The sequence below is a fragment of the Ixodes scapularis genome, unplaced genomic scaffold (genome assembly GCF_016920785.2).
Source record: "Ixodes scapularis isolate PalLabHiFi unplaced genomic scaffold, ASM1692078v2 PGA_scaffold1__304_contigs__length_218370807, whole genome shotgun sequence".
Classification (NCBI taxonomy): domain Eukaryota; kingdom Metazoa; phylum Arthropoda; class Arachnida; order Ixodida; family Ixodidae; genus Ixodes; species Ixodes scapularis.
Window position 1 is genome coordinate 99,767,360 of NW_024609846.1, and position 18,919 is coordinate 99,786,278.

The window sequence follows — 18,919 nt, forward strand, 5'->3', positions numbered from 1 at the left end:
TTCAAAAAGTTGCAGAACTTTTTTCTGTAGGACGGCCAGTGTATTATAACCTGTGGTCGATGTCGTTCCCCAAACTAACATAGAGTAATGAAGTTTTGAGAAAAATAGTGAGTAACAAAAATTTTCACAAATTATGTTTTTTAGCCAAAGGGTATAAGATTTTGTATCTTGTATATACATTCAACGGCTCTAGATAACTCAGTGCTTAGTCTATTTATGTGAGTATTACAATTTAATTCGCGATTGAACCACACGCCGAGTAATTTTTGTTCGCTAACCTCCTCTATAATCTCATTTTTAAGACATATAGTCACCTTAGTGTTGTCGAGTTTATTTACAGGACAGAAAATTATATATTTTTGTTTTCTTTGCATTTAGCTGTAATTTATTGTTTTGAAGCCATACTGAGAGATGCTTCAAGTAGCTATTTGTCACTGATTTGGGAATGCTTTAGAATCTGGAGTAAAAAATGCATTAGTATCGTCCGCGTGCATGACAAGCTCAGGGGATTTTAGAACATTTGTGATATCGTTAACGTAAAGAAGGAATAATAAGAGTCCTAGTACCCGCCTGTGGAACCCCGTGCTTAATTTTGAGTATAGTTGAAGAAATGTTACTGGTGTGTACGAACTGCGAGCGATTTTCAAGGTAGTTTTTTTTTTTTTTTTTTTTTTATTAAGGTCAGGGCAACCCCTTGTACGCCATATTGTTGAAGTTTGATTAGTAGTATGTCGATTTTAATAGTGTCGAATGGATTTTTCAAATCTAGAATTAGGCCTAAGGTGTACAGTTTATTTTCAATGTTATTTATAATTTTATCTTTCACCTCAGCTAGTGCTTCTTCTGCTGATGTTGATTTTTGATAGCCGTTCTGACATTTATTTATTACATCGTGTTTAGACAAAAATCCCTCTAGCCTAATGTTTAGAACCGCCTAAAATATTTTTTGAGAAAATAGGTAAAACCGAGATTGGTCTGTAGTTCTGTAGAAGCTGTTCTCCTGCTTTCTAGATCGGGGTAACTCTCGCAGCTTTTTGTTCGTCTGGAAATATACCAGTTTCTAAAGTGCGCTTTATTATGTGTATCATTTATTATGTATAGGGGCGAAGGGGGGGGGGGGGGGAGTAAAGCGTTCAGAAGTGTAGAAGCACCGTCTGTGGACAGTTACGCAGCTGATGTGATCTAATAACGTTGCTCGAAGCTGAACGTACCTCGAGGGTGTAGCGACCCGGCCTGAGGATCCTCCAATACTCTCCTCTGGACGTTGTCTTGAAGCCGATGCTACGGTTGGAGATCTTTAGGAACGCCTTGACCACGGGATTGTTCTCCTCGTCCGACACAATGCCACGGACGCCTACGAAATCGCGTACAGTTGTCAAGGCGCGAGACGTATATGCACAACGCGTAGCACGGCCCGCCAGGGGTTTTAACATGGGCTCTCGACACAGAATTATCAAAGGAAGAGAAAGCGTATGACGGTTTCACTGCGAGAGCTTTTTAAGAGGATTCTAAAGGCCCGTTCACACACGCAGCGGAGCGCTACGAGCATAGCGATGACATCGCACTAACTGCGTGCTGAATGTAGCGTTCACTAGTCTTGTATCGCACCGTCAAGACTGTTGCTCATGGCAGGCGATAAGAAGCTGACGACACGTGAGCAGCGTTGCATCGGAGCTTCGCTGCATGTGAGAACCGGCCATAACTTCAGAGTGAGACGCATCATGGCAGGTTAACACAATTAGCTTTCAGAAACATGAGTACTCTCAGCAACCGTTGAACCTTCGTGTGATGTGTGCGCCTTGGTTTCCTGCTCGTTACTATACCGTTTTTACAGAATTTGTGCATCAACCGTGCGCACCCCCCCCCCCCCCCCCCAAAAAAAAAAAAACTCTGGATTTTTTACGCTAAAAAGGGAGTATTCTTTGGGCGCCATATTTGAGTACGATGTTCACTGTGTATGCCCCGAACGAGCGCACACTTGTAGGTTGCCAAGACTACTAATCGTGATTATGTAGAATCCACGTTGCAAAACAAAACAAAAAACAATAATAATAAATATTGGCTGTTCGCCAGCTGCAGCTACGGTCTCAGCTATGGCCCCTAGGATAGTGAATACACCCAAAGGAGTCATACTGCCCGTCTTTACAGCTATAATGGCTGTATAGAGTTCCATAAAACCGCAATCATACTAAAGATCAATTTTGTGAGAAAATTGATCTTCCCACAACATCTGTAAAAAATCTCAGAGGATTTCTTCCTTTTTCAAATGTGATTGCTTAGTTGTCATGTTTCATAACCTTAATTTTTGCTAAATTGAATAATGCTGTGCTTGCATGTACTTGTGTACTTTGTTTTTGTTAGACTCTTGCATAGTCGCACCTTTCTTGTAATATTGTCCTGTTCTCATCTGAAATTGTTAGCTTTTCTCTTGGTTTTCTTTTTGGGTTACTTGTTGTGCCACTGCTGCCATATGTAAGGAAGGGGGGGGGGGGGGGGGGCGAGGGCCCGTCAAGCTGCATGATGCAGCTTTTTTCCTTAGTCTCCCTCCGTCATTTGTGTTTTGACGGAAAATCACCATCACCATCACCATCATCACCATCACCACCACCATCATCATCATCATCATCACCATCATCATCATCATCATCATCATCACCACCACCACCACCACCACCACCACCATCATCATCACCACCACCACCACCACCACCACCACCACCACCACCACCACCATCATCATCATCATCATCATCATCATCATTATATACCATACAAAAGACACACTGTTCGCCGCAGACACGATGAAAACTTCATCTGTTATGAAGATATGTCCGCAGAGAGTATGACAAAGATAGCAGGACCATCACACAACAGAAAGACACGTCACAGATAGTGTCTATCCAGACCGCATCTTTTGTACGACGTATCAGAAGCATTACGAATGTAGCCTGCCTGGCCCTGGACGTATGTGAGCGCATCTCACTCGTGCAAACGGAGAGATTCGGATTCTCGCTCTAAAGTGCGCGATGATGCAGTCGGCAACCATAGGGTACCTTTGTGGGCTTCGCCCAGGAAAGCAAGCAAGGACTGCTTGTTGTCCTCCCAGAAGCGGGGAAGCTCTCGTCTCAGCGGGTACTTGCAGCAGGAGATCTCAAACGTCACCTCCATGCAGCCTTCCCAGACGTAGTTGTAGTCCTGCATGCCGCCTACAAAAACACCACGTTGTAAGGAACTTGGACCAGGCGACAGAGCCCGCACAATGCCCACCTGCGAGCGGGTACCAGGCTGCTCCGTTGGTGGTGCCGTTGGGGAAGGATTGTCGGTCCGACGAACAGGGCGCCCCCAGGTACATGTTGGCGTGGTTGAACGAGTACACGCTCGCGATCTGCTTGAACACGTCGTCGTCGGGCGTCAGCGACGGCTTGTTGTACTGGTGGAACACTGCAGGAAGAGGAAAAAAAAAACCTCGAGCGTGCGAACACGCGGAATATGGACCTCAATTCTTCCTGACTACAGTGATTGAGGTCTTTTGCGTCTAAACATCACATCAGTAGCCAAGGTTACAGTCAAGTCATTCCAGTCTCTGTCGCTTCATAAATATACCCTCGGAAGGCAGAGTATATACACCATGAACATTCCAGGTAATATAGTTAGAGGACGTTTGTCCACTATTTGCTCGCACAAGTTTCCGAGGACGTTTGCTACAAATCCTCGGTTTTTCGAACGTTCTTCAATGCCGCTCTCGAAATTGTATAGAACTTATTAATATGGTAGTTGCGGGGTTGTAGCTATAGTCACTGACAGCACTCAGGGTGCGGCGCATTATGATTACGCTTCTTGCTTCCTGATTGTATATTGGGTGTTCTTATCAGCTGATGCCCCAACCTGATTGGCTGCGGAGCTGTAATGAGCTGCTCGGGTCTCGCCACGCCCGAGTTTCATAATTTGTTAGAGACCATGAAAGCTGCAATATCTCGTCCGCGGATGTTTTGTGTCTGCATGCTCGTGCTGGTGCGTGTGTGTGAGCTTTGAAATTTGTTTTGTAAGATTTGTTAGTCCTGAAATTAGTTTTGTAAGATTTGTGAGTTTTTTTATTAGTTTTGTGATAGTTGTGGGGTTTGAAGATAGTTTTTCTCGTGAGATTTGAAGTTAGTTTTGTGAGATTTGTAAGGTTTTAAATTAATTTTGTGATTGTTGTAAGGTGTGAAATTAGCTTTTTGTGAGATTTGAACATAGTTTTCTGAGATCTGAAATTAGATTTGTGATAGTTGTGAGGTTTGAAATGATCTTTTTCTAAGATTTGAAAATAGTTTTGTGATAGTTGTGAGGTTTGAAACCAGCTTTTTGAGAGATCTGAAATTAGTTTTGTGAAATTTGTGAGGTTTGAAATTAGTTTTGTAAGATTCGCGATGTTCGAAATTAGTTTTGCGACAGTTGTGAGGCTTGAAATTAGCTTCTTGTGAAACTTTAGAATTATTTTGCGAGATTTGTGAAGTTCGAAATTAGTTTTGTGATTCTTGTGAGGTTTGAAACTAGTTTGTTGAGAGATTTGAAATTAATTTTGTGAGATTTGTGAGGGTTTTAAATTAGTTTTTTCAGAGTTGTGAGGCTTAAAATTAGCTTCTTGTGAGACTTTAGAATAGTTTTGTGAGATTTGTGAAGTTCGAAATTGATTTGGTGATAGTTGTGAGGTTTTTAAATTCGCTTTTTAGTGAGATTTCCGATGTTTGAAATTAGTTGTGTGGTTTGGAATCCAACTTTCTTTTTGTGATTGATCGGTCACTGAATACAGGACAAGCTCACTAGCCTCCAAAGTATAAGGTTTTTTTTCTTCCCTGCCTTACCGGCGTTTGGCGAGTTGTCGAAGGGGTAGGAGGCGACCACGGCTCCGCCATGGATGTTCCCCGAGAGTACGAAAGGTATCTGGTGGATCCAGCGACGCACTGCCGTGGTTTCCGGCTGCTCGCTCTCCGTCTGAGTCTTGAAGTGGTCCGGAAAGTTGCGGTTCAAGTCCACTCCACGGGCGTTGTACCTGCGTAAGGAGTGCAGGTATGTGTTATTTCTATTCATTCGGTCAGCTTTCACAGAGCCCATTGAACATTATCGTAGATGGTGAACAATAATGATAACCATTTGTTTCCACTTGCCGCACCTTTTTTCTTTTTACTTTTAAACGGTTTTAACAAAAATAGAGCTATAAAGCTCCGCATCTTGCCACACTATTTGAACACCATACTTGTGTGAGTTGTTCGCTTTAATAAGACGCCGTTAAGAGAAGAATAAGCGCACAACTTATGCTACTGATTGTACTGTCGCTACTGTATAAAACATTAAACTAATGGGTCTTCTGGGTGTCTTCGATATAATCAGTGGCATCTAGTACATGAATTTGTACATGTAACAATCCAACTAGCGTTCAGCATGAGCATGCAACCTAAATATCAAGTTAAATACGTGCCATTGAGTTACGACTGAATCATACGGGTACGATCTAAAAAAAGCCTTTGCGCCTACTTTCCCGAACACCAATCGGAGAGCCAATCACCGAAACTTATGGAGGTACCTCAGCAAATTACGATGCCGAAACATATGTTTAGACCAAAAAAACGCTGTTTGAGTTGTGACATTAAGCAATGCAAGCGTAACTTTTGCATTGCTTAATGTCACAACTAAGACTGCGTTTTTTGGTGTAAACATAGGTTTCGGCATCGTCATTCCCTGAGCTGCCTCCGTAAGTTTCGGTAATTGGCTCTCCGAGTGTTGTGCGAAAAAGTAGACGCACGTTTTTTTTTGGTGTGTTTTTTTAGAGTAGTCTAGGCACACCATAAGCTGGCACACCTGCGCAGTACACAAAACAAAATACTATAGGACAACAAAAAATAAACAGGCCAAACAGTCAACCGTTTTCTACAAACCCTACAAGAGCGTGAAATTTCTGCTCTGCCTTTGAGAGAGTGATTATTGCCCTCTTTCTTTTTGGTGAATTAGTAACACAGGGTAAAGTATGTATTCGCCTTCGAACCTATCGACGTGCAAGATCTCCGTTATATAGCATATTTTGTTGAAACCCGTCCAAAGCATTACCGAACATGTATTATTAAAATAGAAATGACTCGACACGAAAAGCCACCCTGCAATATTTTTAATATAAATATTTATACAATTTCAGTAGAAAACCTTGGACGTTCGTCGTGTTAGACAGCGCCACTAGATCGAAGTAATCTTAGACCTACAACCGAGCTTGCTGTGAACTAGTTTCTAAACTAATACTCAGTATGTGGGCATCCGAAGGATTACAAAAAAAAAAAGAAGCTGCCATAATGGCAGAATAAGTAAAGTAACTGTTGACTTAACCTCAGCTAGCAATGGTAGGTATACGCTTCGTTTGTACCACTCCAACGAACAAAGACACGAGTAAACATGTCTTCTGCTTACCCAACTTCTGCTGCCAACAAAGAATGAACAACGCAATTAAATTCCGAGGACACACGAAGTAGTACCAAGCGCTAGAAGAAAGAACAGAAACACTTTCCAAGCACATCGAGATAGCGCAATGTGTTTACGTTGAAAGTACACGACTTCCTGCTTGTTTCGCGCATAACTGTTGTCGGCACCACACTTTGCGGATGACAATGCATGCAATATGCCACATCTTACGAGGTAATACAGCGTCACTGTTGCACCATTAAAACATCAAAAGATTGTGCAAAGTGCGTTTTTCCTTCTTTTTTAAATGACAAGTTTTTTTGTTTTTTGTTTTAATTTAGGCAATATTTTTGCCGACCTCTGTGGTCGACTGAAAGCAAAGGTACGCCCAACACGTTACAGCTCAAATTTCACTTGTTTTCGCGTGGCCGTTTCCCCACCCTTGCCCACTGGAAAATCAACAAATTTAGTCGACCTAACTTCCCATCGATGTGATAGATCCGTCTCGAAGGATTTGTAGAACAGGAACCAAATTCTCCATAGCACCATCTATTGTCTTGTTCTTCTTAGAAGAGGAAGACAGTCACAGGGTAGTCACCCCGTTGTGGGCATATCGAGCCCGTCTTTCTTCTGCAACCACACGCTTGTTACACTTTTAAAAAAATATATTTATCTTTTCTGAATCTGCCTCAAAGGTGCACATTTACGAGACCCCAGGATATCACCACTGAGTGGTAGCAGATCTTTCTTTTGGTACACGAACTGGATACCTAATGGCTATAATCACGCCATTGTGTTTTAAGGGTGATTGACTGTGCGTTACAACCAATTACGACAAGATAAGACACTGGCGCCATCTATCGGACAGCCCTGGAACACTTCCGATCCGCGCATTTACGCAGCACCCTTTCACCGTGGGCGTGAAGATAACTCTGAAAATGTGATGACTGACCATTTCTCATGGCCAGCGATCGGGGTTAGGTGGTTTATTGGGCGCTTTTGCAATTCGAGCTGCGAGGCGGCGGAGGAAAGCGCCGATCGTCTGCAAGTGCCTCCGCCTTTCCGCCTTCTTTCCTCCTCGCCAAGGAACAACCCGTGCGGATGCGCACTTGCGACAAATCTCCACAGGAGGCGTCCTCCAATAAATGGCAAACGCTCCCCACGGTTTCAGTTGCACGCTTTCTTCAATCTAGGCTCTCATGCGTTCTCTCGTCGCAAGCGATAACTATAATGGTTGTACGATGGTCCCCCCTCAAACGCAAACGTGTGAACTAGAGCCTTTACATGGCAAGCAGCCGCGAAGACGCCACGGCTCAATACGCACCGTCCGAGGGTGCCCGTGCAGGCGCCTTCCTTGGAGATCTCGTAGCCGTCCGGGTTCATGCTGGGCATGATGTGGATGCGCGTGTTGTCCAGCAGGTAGCGCACGTACGCGTCCGTATTGTACCGGGTGAGCAGGTGCGCAATCAGGTACACCATCAGCTGCCGGCCCACGGCCTGCGAAGAGCGCCCACACACCGGCCACCTTATCGACGGGAAATATAAAACTGGATCACATCCATTCTTTAAGGTTTTCGATAGTTTTCAACTAATTCTCGCTCAAACTGCTTGCACATTATACAAAAGACACGATGACAAAAACTATCTGCGGTCCCGCCTGAAGCATGCTCAAAGCTCGTTTGCTTCAGGCATGCTTCGAAGATCTCTTCAGACAGAAGTGTCAGAAGGAAAAAACCCGCATCACCGCATCAGACAGTAGGATGCATCACCAGTATAAGCAGTGTGACTCCGGCTTTAAGACGGGGTCACACTGCTCATGCAAAAGGCAGTCTGCAAACAGATTCGAATGCGAGTCACTGCGAGACCCACGCTTTGAATGCCGCATGGCAACGAATTCGAGGACAAACTTGGCACGCGGCATTCGAGCCAAGGGTGTTGCGGTGATTCGTGTTTGCAGACTGTCTTTTGTATGATGTATGAGCAGTGTGACCCAGCGGCTTTATAGGGTTTTCAATTGTGCGTCGGCAGCTTAGAGGCTAAGGGGGGGCGCAGCGGATTCCCCCCTACTTTTGTTACACATTACCATCTACTCTTTCCTCAACCTACTACAACAACTGGTTCGGGCAACCCTTTAGGTCTTCCCATCACTTCTATCTCTTTTTATAACCCTCTGCATCTCTTACACTAAACTAGTGCAAACATTAATAAAAGAAAATCTTTAGCAAGTAGATGAACTTCCTTCGTCACATCGTGCATTGAGATATGCCAGAAAAAAAAAACGCCTATGCTGCCAATTCGGGAAAACCAAAAATATTGTTTTTGATTCCTGCATTACTATGCATATGATGTACTAAGGTAGTAAACTGTGTGAGTTGGTAAACGTTATACATGATAAAAGCAGCTCAAACGACGAAGACAGAGAAGAAACACACGACAGGAAGCTGCTGAACTCGCAACTGACGTTTTATTAGGGAAGAAGATATAAAGGAAACAACGTAGCCAAAACAGGCAACATCAACAACCACCTATTTATCTATCAAGCACCACAATTGCTTCAGAGCTGAAACACATCAAACAACGCTATTCATATTAGCTTGCAAAAAGCAAACTTCTTTATCTGACAGAACCACCGACGGAGCGCTGACGCGTACACTCTAAAAAAAAGCCCGTGCGTCTACTTTCCCGCAACCCACTCGGAGAGCCAATCATCGTGACTTATAGAGGCAGCTCAGCGAATGACCATTCCGAAACATCTGCTTAGACCAAAAAACGCTGTTTGAGTTGTGACATTAAGCAATGCAAGCGTGACGTTTTGCATTGCTAAATGTCACAACTCAGACTGCGTTTTTTACTCTAAACATATGTTTCGGCATCGTCATTCGCTGACCTTACTCCGTAAGTTGCGATGATTGGCTCTCCGAGTGTAGTGCGGAAAAGTAGGAGGCTTCGCAAAAGATCCTGCCGGACCTTTTATGGGAGCGAATTGAGCAGCGCCCAAGCGCACAGTGACGTTACCTAGCTTCCCTTCACGTTTCTTTTTTTCTTTCTTTTCTTTTAACACAACCCAGGATTATTTTGCCTTCGCGATGTCTGCAATCGGTCAGAGCAGAAGCTTCCGTAACGTCGCACGTTCCTAGTGATGCCTATTAAGAATAAAATCAAACTATTTTGTTAGCAAACTACAAACATTGAAGTATTTCAATGGAAAGGTAGCTCATTGACTATATATATAACCAAATAACACACTTTGAAGGCCGAACGCACCGTAAAGCTAAATGATCATAGGCAGTATCAGCCACATTTTTGATAAAAAAGCTCAGGTGTTAATTTTTATAACTACCAAGATCCTTGTGTATATATAAAAGGATACTGTTTCGGTTACAAACAATTAAGTCGTCCAAGATATAAAGAAGCGGTTTGGGCCTCTTATCTCGTTGGCGACCACGTCAAAAACTTGCTGACTTTCTGTCGCTCCGGCCTTGTGTATCGGCTTCCCAGCACTGGTGTCAAATAGCATCCACCGGTTCCTTCATATGTTTAGTTTTAATACGTGGAATAGACGGCAGGTATCTACGTAACACATGTTTGCAGTGCGTCACGCTGCCTTGGCGTCAATACGTGTGGGTTTAAGAGAAAACACCCTTCCCCCTTTCCCCCCAAACGATAATAGACTGCAACATTGACCTGGTTACACATTTCTTAAGCAATATAATGCTACATGTCCTTGCAGATTTGAAATTACCGGTTTTGAAGTATCCACCAAATAACGTTCACAAAAAATTGAAGATGATGTTGTTTTTTTTTTATTGAAGCACGAAATTAACGTAATGTTCTTCAAAAATTTCGGCCGAGATTAAAAATATAACTACAGTATAGCAAAACGCTATATCTTTTTTAAATGTACTAAGAAGGGTATACTCATGACAAGAAATTTCAGGTTGAAGGTTTCATTTAAAAGTGTCCCAAAAAATCACCGAAAAATGCCTTATTACGAAAAAGTTGCTCAGAAAGCCAAGTTTGCATTTTACAGTGAACCTGTCAAGGCCCAGGTTCCCCGGGATCGAGTCTGGTACCAAACAAATGTCAACAACCGCGGTCGAGACAATTAACACTCTGGTTGCCGCCGTCGCTCATAGATGGTGGTAGCTGTCCTGAGTGTTGTGTTTGCCAATTGTCTGCTTGCCGCCGTCGCTCATAGATGGTGGTAGCTGTCCTGAGTGTTGTGTTTGCCAATTGTCTGCTTGCCGCCGTCGCTCATAGATGGTGGTAGCTGTCCTGAGTGTTGTGTTTGCCGGTTGTCTGCTTGCCGCCGTCGCTTATAGATAGTGGTAGCTGTCCTGAGTGTTGTGTTTGCCGGTTGTCTGCTTGCCGCCGTCGCTCATAGATGGTGGTAGCTGTCCTGAGTGTTGTGTTTGCCGGTTGTCTGCTTGCCGCCGTCGCTCATAGATCGCGTCAACCTTTCCAGCCTCGGCAACCAGACAACTGGTTGCTGCCGTCGCTCATAGATGGCGGCAACTTTCTTCGGGGGAAGAAGAGCGGGAACGGCACGAGCGGCGATGTGCGCAGCAGCGCGAATGGTTCCGCATCCGCCGCCAGGCCGCTATCGCCTAAAGTTCCACTCCGTCGAGCGCTTCAGATTCCCTTGCGAAAGAAGAGCAGATCGCTCGCCTGGAAAGCCACCGCCGAGACCAGAGCTACAGGTCCGCTGCTCTTCCTTCTTCACCAGAGTGGAAAGGCTGAAAGTTTTTTTGGTTATTATTTCCTTTTAATTATATCATCAAATAAACTTGATTACTTCTTGTAATAAAGTTTGTGTGCGTTCGGCATAAGAAATTTAACAACATAGACAATTGTATTTTTTATTCAAGGTGCCTTCGAATTTGCGTCAACGCACGAATGGGAAAGTTCTGTTTTCAACATCACCTTAGGTGCGTTTTCTCACGAACACATAAAAGTTTCTTGCAAAAGTACGGTTTTTACCGTTCTGTGGACACACTTCTTTACCTCACAAAAACATTTCTTTGAAAATAAAGATAAGTGTGACACCACTATGACCGTATCTATCTGAAGAAACCCGGTAGCACAAGTACCTCGTTCAAATTTGTTTTAATACTTTTCTCGCAGACCAGGTGACACTAGTGTATTTGGGAGAGAAATGTAGCATTGTAGATTAATAATGAAACATTTCTTGAAAAGAGAGAGCAATGGCGATATAATATGTAACGACGCCCGATAGCTTTCCTAAATACAATTTAGATGCTGATTGCAAGTCATTCTTTCCATGAAAATTACCCCGAGGGTTTTAAAACTATAGCTAATACCTCAATTTAGGTCGAATCTGAGCGGGTAAAAAAGTATCCGATCTTCGATGTTATAGAACTCTCATGTCTTTGGGTTATAGAATTATGTGATAAAACTCTGAATTCTTTGGACTCTAAAATGATGTTATAGAACTCTCACATCTTTGAGGCAATGGCACGTTCATTTTCGAACAGCGTGGTTAGCGTCATGCCATTCTATCTTTGCATGCCAGGTTTGGGCCAGCTTATTTTTGGCTACACAAACAAAAGTGGGCAGGGTGTTGCTACAAGAAGCAGCCCAATGCGACGCGATGCAGGCTTACTACACGAAGCATACATCTTCTAGCGACTCAGGACTTACGTTAGCCAAGCGGGGGGAAACATATTGCCAAACATTTCTTTCTGCATAAAGAAACAAAAAAAAATTTGCCCAAGCTGTTTTTCTGCCTCATTCGTTTACCATTAGTGCAGTGCGTATATAGAGAAATCTCGAGAGTCGCGTAACAATAATGACCACCTCGCAACATGCCAAAGGCCCGATTAGTCTGCCGCCTGGAATGCCTGTTGGGCTTTTCCTTTTCACTACGAAAGAAGATGTGTTCGAAGGTGCAGTTATTTAGGCAAGCCATGCCACGATAATGGGTGTCGACGCGACGAGCTCTCTTAGCTCGCACTGCGCAAAGCCCACGAAATGTTTGCGCCAACCTTAACCCGTAAAAATAAAGTCTAGCGTCCACGAGCATTGCAAAGCATCCAGCGCATAGATATGTGAGCAAGTACTATCTAAGGCCAATAGGTGGGCCGAATTGGTCCAAGTAAGAGTTCGGTAAGAATTGGCATTTTTCCAACTTCCCGACAAAACTCGGCAAACATCCGGCAAAGAAGCAGCAGCCGTCCACATGCCCGAACCAGACTTGCACGGTATTCATCACGAACAATCAAATTACTGGTGATCAATTACTTTTTGGTAAGTCTGTAATCATTTGTGTTTCTACACAAATGTCTTCATGGTTTTATTGATTGTCCGGAGTAACCTCTTCAGTGTTTATTGCCGTGCCAAGCAGGACACTTCGCTCTCATCGTGTATTCGGCTGCTCTGAGCCAAAGAGCATGCGGCCCCTAGAGCGTATTCAGTACACTTTTAACATATGGAACGCAGTAAACACGCCGAAGGCAGATATTTTTGAGCCAAAAAATTTTAGCATGCGAGCACTGACGAGGCTTTTTTGATGGAATGGTTCCTTTGTTGGTATTTTTGAAACAGTATAACTAGGAAGACAGCCTTCTACACATCAGTGTTGCAATGTCGCAGGTCACATTTCTTTTGTTATTAGATATTTAAACTTTAACTAGGCATGTTTTTGCATCAAGGCTGTTATCAAACATGTAAACCTTTTTTTTTTTCTAGGCATGTTTCTTGAATTTTGTATTTTATGCATTGTGTTCTAACATGTACGCACTTCGGTGCACCCTCTTGTAGGCTCTTGGGCTGTTGAGGGGCAGCGCAAAAGTAATAATAAATAAATAAATTTGAATACATTTTTAGGAAGTAATTACGAGAGTAATCTGATTAATTTTGGGAATACTAAAATCACCCGTAACCATTGTTATTTTTTTCCCTCCCCTTTCTTATGGCACCCTTTGTTTGTGCAAGTTTCCTTCCAAGAAGTCCTCGAACCAAGTGTCCGATAGGAGGATATGGTTTAGCGAAATTGGTAGATTAGGATGCGTTGTTTATAGCTCAGTGATTCTAATCCAACAATGGACGGCATGAAAGAACCGTTCTCAAACCAGAAGAGTATTTGTCGATATGAAAATCTGATTTCATCGGAAAAGTAACGGGTACTTTCTTCAAGTAGTCGTCAATTGCTTTTCCTCTTAAGTAATCGAGTAATCTAATAGAATACGTTTTAACCGAAAGTAATTGCAATTGAAATCGATTACTTTTTTTTCGGGTAACGTGCATTAGACTGGCCCGATCGCAACCTTTACCGTGCGTTCGATCCGGATCACCTGTCAAAGTTCCGGGATGATAATGATCACTGTGTTCTACCAAGTTGCTTGATGTATCGTAATTCAAACCAGTAAAATTGAGTTATAACATTTTTCTCGTTAAAGATGTAGCTTTTCTTTTTAACGAAAACCTTAAATTTTTGACAATCGTCCGTCCGTCATTTGTAGATTTCTCCGCTAAATTTAGCGGGTGAATCCATGTCACGTGACCTGAGGTCAAAACTCGACATCGGGACGGCAGGTCCCACGACCACGTCGCGTGATGGAGGGTCACGTGGCGTCAAATTTCTCGTTAAATTCGGCGCGATATTAACGACTCGTCTCGTGGCATGAGGTGAAGGCATGCTTGGAGCTGAGAATATCGGAAGAGAACTTTGATTGAATTTAAAAATTGGGACAAGAAATTAAAAAAAAAAAATCGGGACAATTTTTGGGACAACATGCGCTTCTGTGTATACGGTCGAAGTACTTTGATTAGCCTTAAAAATATTTAATCTGATTTTTCGTCAAAACGAGGGTTCTCATTCACTTCGCGTTGAAGGAAATGGTCAGGAACGTCTCAGCTGCTCGTTTGATTAAGCTGAGACTTTTCTCGGCAAACAGAATCTTGAAGTAGAAGAACGATCGCTCCACTTCTAAGGAGATGATAGGAAAAAACCCGAATGCTCGGTTTGCATCCCAGTTATAAGCGCCATTTTTAGTTCTTGGTGAACGTACCCACTCTATGGCTGGGTTTTTCTCGAACGATTTACTAAGTTTGTCTTTTGCGTGACCGGCCCCGCTTTTCTCGGCCTCGCAATCGCGTCCGGAATAAATCCGTTCTTCTCCATACTGTACAGCTCACTGGTACAAGCATCGCTGGTTAAAGTTGGTTGCAGCAGCTTCGCGGCAGCAGTTGCCAGCTTTACTTTCTTCACAAAGTCTGTCCACTTGCCGTGGTTTTCTGCGTAGTAAATCGTTGCTCTTGGAAATTTTAGAGCGTCAATCGACGAAAGAAATCCACGCTCGCTCAATGACAACGCAAAAATATTTTTTACGGGTGAAAGGTATATAAGTGTATACAAGCGTGCCAATTAAATTAACGAGACGCTTAATGAAAATTTTCGAAAATTGAGATATTCTGTAAATTATTCGCAACACTCAACGTAAAGTCGATACAGTTCGGGACGACGAAGTTTGCGGAAACTAGATGGAAATCACTTGGTAGACGTCTACTTGTAGCCATCACCCTTAGCGGGATGATTTTCAAAATCGGGTACCGGAAATCTAATCTCTGTTCATCGTAGTTATGTCATATCAGGTGACCATGTCAGGTGACGTTGTCATGCTAAGTGAATTTTTCCGTTAAATTTAGCAGATAAATCAATATACAATGGTTTTGCTCACTCTCTGAAGGGACTGTTTAATGTCTTCTAAACACATCTAATGATCGCACCTTAAATACTGCATTTCATGCAATATTTAAGGAACCTTCCAATAAAAGCCGTTAACTTTTTTTCCTAATTTCTTTCGTTTTTTCTGATTTCGTGATATGTCAATTTGCATACAATTTATTCATGCCTCACTGACCCCGAGAGCGCACACAGATATCCGTCGTCATTTCTCATTTCCAAGACACAAAGAGATGCGTAAACAAGGAAAGAATCCGGGGTGCCCGAAGGACCACCGCTTTGCGGAGCTGGTTTGACCCGAAGGGGGACACAGAAGTCGCACGAGGAAGTGAGCGAGACGCCGAGGGTTTATCGCCGCACCAAAATACCCGCCCCTTTGGCTCGCGATGCGGGGTCCATTACGAGTGTTACCAACGCACATGCGGCTTTCGAGCGAGATCTCGTTCAGCTCGCTGCGTCTTATTCCCTACAGCTTCCTTCCGTCAGACATGCACACACGCAAGCGAGCCCGCGTCGCTTTTTTTCATCGCGCACTATATAATCGTAGATTACGCGTCACACGGGGCATAACAATATAGGTTTCGGGTCGACGTTTTCCACACATCTGTCGAGTGAACATCTCGCGCTTCCGCCATTCCACGCTGTCGCCAGAAGCGAACCGTTGCGAATCGACGGACACTCTCAGACGTCACGTCGTCGCCGTCTCAAAATGGTCTCTAAAGCCCCAGCCAAACTGTTCGTGTGTACATCGTACAAGACACACGCTGTTTCGCTGCAGCCATGATGACAGAATTATATCTGCGAACACGCCTGACGCATATTCGAAGCAGCTGCGTACATATGTATGCTTTGAACATGTCTGCGGACAGGTTTCGTGTGACCATCGCGACGTCATACAAGGAAGAAGCGCGCCTCAGATGGATGGATGGATGGATGGATGGTCAGTCATACCCTTTGTAAAGGGCGGTAGCTTGCGCCACCTAGCCTAAGTGAGCCTAAAGTCTCTAGACAGTGTCTGCAGATTGTCCATTGTATAATGTATTAGCAATGCGATGGCGCATTTATTGTGTGCGTGGTAGCAGGAACCGAGCGTTGCGGGCGGTGCTGATTTGGAGAGGGAAAAAAGCGCGACGATTGATGTAAGCTGTACGTTTTGACAGAGTGCATTCCCTCACATCACAGAGACATAAATATTTTTCCAAAGTCCAAACCTCTTCAATTATTTTTTTTTCGTGTTATAGGGTTTTAAAATAGGGACGTGTCCCAACGCTTTGGTTCACCCTGGCAACCTCGTGCTTCGCTTTGCACATGCGCAGAACTTTTGCCCAAACCGTTACGGCCTCCTATCCTAAAAAGCGACAAAATAATGGCTCTACCTTAGAAAGAAGGAAAAGGTAGCAAGGACGCGTTGTCCTTCCTTCTACTGACGCACCCCCAAGCGGACACGAGAAGAAGGGAGGGAACGGCCAGTTTTTCTCCTCCAGGCAGACGGGAGAAAGCTTTCGCCCTCCCACCTCGTCTTCTTTACGTTTCGTTTTTCGAGCAAGTCGCGCGCGTTGTTTACTAAATTTTGTTAAGTTGATTGAGCTTCAGCGGCAGCGAAGGCCGCCTGTAATTCCGTCTTCCAGTCCAAACGAACAGAAAATTTCGGTTGCGTTCCCGTTTTTATCACTAATTTTATCCGACGAGCAAACGAAGCTGTTAGAAACAGCAAAGTTGCGGAGAAGCGTCATCAGCGCTACGTACACTTGGCGGAGACATGGTTAGCATGATGACTGAACTTCGCTCATAACTCTTGCATTGCAGGCTAGAATATTCGCAGGCATGTAGTCTTAGCTATAGCACACACAGAGTATGTTAGTTTGGTGTATAAGAGCAAATTTACTTAAAGATGCTTAGAATGTTCCAAGAGCTTCTTCCGTTTCCCATCAACGCGCATAATGGTTTCAAACTTATTCGCGTACTGAAAATAAATATGTATTTTTTAGTATAGTCACCGAGAGGAGTAGAACGGGAGGCCGTCTCTTCCGGGGACAACAGCCTCGAGTACGGACCCGTTGTCCTTTGTCGTGCTTTGTCTGCGTCCGAGCACAATCGAGGCTGACGAAACGCCCTTATCGAAGCTAGAAAGATCGAGCTGGAGGCAGCACCTCTCAGTTGTTCTCATCCCGTTTATGACTATAGTCAAATTAAAGTCACACAGGTGGTGGCCTGTTTGATGCCACACGTAACGTGAATGGATAAGTAAAAATATATTGAATCATTGAAAATCATTCGGTCAAAAGAATCATTGCGTCTAGAGAATGATCTAGACCCAATGACATGGTTTGCGATCTGACATTTACCAAGATTAACCGCATTCAAACAAATCTTCTGTCGTGAGCTCATTTTCGCAAACGGTGTACAACTTACGGGACCCGTGTAATAACAGTGTTCACTTATGTCAACTTCGTGAAGCGTGTCACAGCAGGTTACTCGCTGGCATCATAAGGTATACATCACGCAGTGCTCATCTTCGAAAACCGCTCACATGCCAACGCTAAATCGTCTTCTCTCTAATTACAATGCAGAAAGAGGCCCGAGTTCCGTTGCTACCCAGCGCCGTTGACACCAGCTCACCGCAATCCTCGCCTAAGAATAAAAAGAATCAATTAGGTATCCCAAGCAGTTGCTTCGCAATCAAAGAAGTACGCAACAGCAAACCTGCTGCTCGTCGTGAGCAAAGCACCCGCACAGTCCCAAGATATATTTATTTCCTCGTTCTTCCTCTTTTATTATTATTAAATTTTTTTGCCGCGCTGGACTGCCCTAGAAACCCTGTTGTAAACGCAAGATTTGGCGAGCTCGTCCGTCATCCTAAATCGACGCGGTCATCCGAGAGCGGAACCACAACTCAAGAAGACCGGACGGGCCGGAATTACGGACCGATCCCCCGCGAGAACTCCTTTCAAACCCCGAGAGGCCCAGTCTGCTCGGTGGTAACTGCGTGGCTGTCGTCACCGACGTCGCCGGGCGATAGCTGAGCGGAAGCCTACGTGTCTGTCCTTTTTGTTCCCAGAAGCGGCGGAAGCACGGCACAGGCTCGTGTTTCCGGCAGCACACTTCACGTCCGCACGTTGAAGTAAACACCGGCTCCCTGAACTTCGTTCCTTTCGTAGTGTTTTCTTCGCTCATTTTTCGTTCTCTGGAATTTTGCGACATAGCCCACAGCTAGCTGGTCTCCATTAGCATTAAGACGAAGAAATTTGCGCTTAAAGTTTTTCTACAATGTATATCCCAATATAGTTGGCATTAACAGTTTATCTTACTTATTATCTACAAATTATATCTCCAAAAGAAAAGACCACATTCATCAGATAGGGGAACACCGCACTGTAGACTAAAATAGGCAAAAACTTTTTTTTGTTAAAACTAATAGGGAGGGGAATGCCTTGCCCTGAGAGACGAGATAAGCGACGGCGACCCTCTTCGCTGTCGCTCAGTCAGTCGCGCGACGAGGCAAACCGCATGGAAGTGACGGAGCAAGCGACCAAGACGGTGAGCGACATTTTCTAGAAATCCAAAAACCGAGCGATGCGACGGGCGATAGTGGAAATCTCCGTCGCTCGTCTCGTCGCACGCTAAATCGCTTACATGCGGGTCGGCTTTACGGAAACGAGCGCGCACATGCAGCGAGAAGCACGACTGTGATAGCCTTACTGCGTCAGTTGCAATTTACATATGTCGCAATAGTGTTGACTGACCTTTATTAGCGACAAAAACGTAAGAATGGGATGAACTTATATGGTC

The 18,919-nt window shown here is 44.1% G+C and overlaps 1 protein-coding gene across 3 annotated transcripts in view; it reads right to left on the reverse strand.

The window, feature by feature from the left end:
* Positions 1–18,919, reverse strand: part of LOC8050684 (carboxypeptidase D) — a 40,917-nt gene that overhangs the window by 11,564 nt on the left and 10,434 nt on the right. For all 3 annotated transcript variants that reach the window (XM_042290866.1, XM_029974710.4, XM_042290865.1), the window contains exons 3-7: positions 7,751–7,923; positions 4,845–5,032; positions 3,268–3,441; positions 3,054–3,206; positions 1,212–1,354 (exon numbers count right to left, since the gene is read on the reverse strand). In XM_042290866.1, the coding sequence (XP_042146800.1) occupies positions 1,212–1,354; positions 3,054–3,206; positions 3,268–3,441; positions 4,845–5,032; positions 7,751–7,923 (831 nt within the window). The remainder of the gene's footprint in view (positions 1–1,211; positions 1,355–3,053; positions 3,207–3,267; positions 3,442–4,844; positions 5,033–7,750; positions 7,924–18,919) is intronic.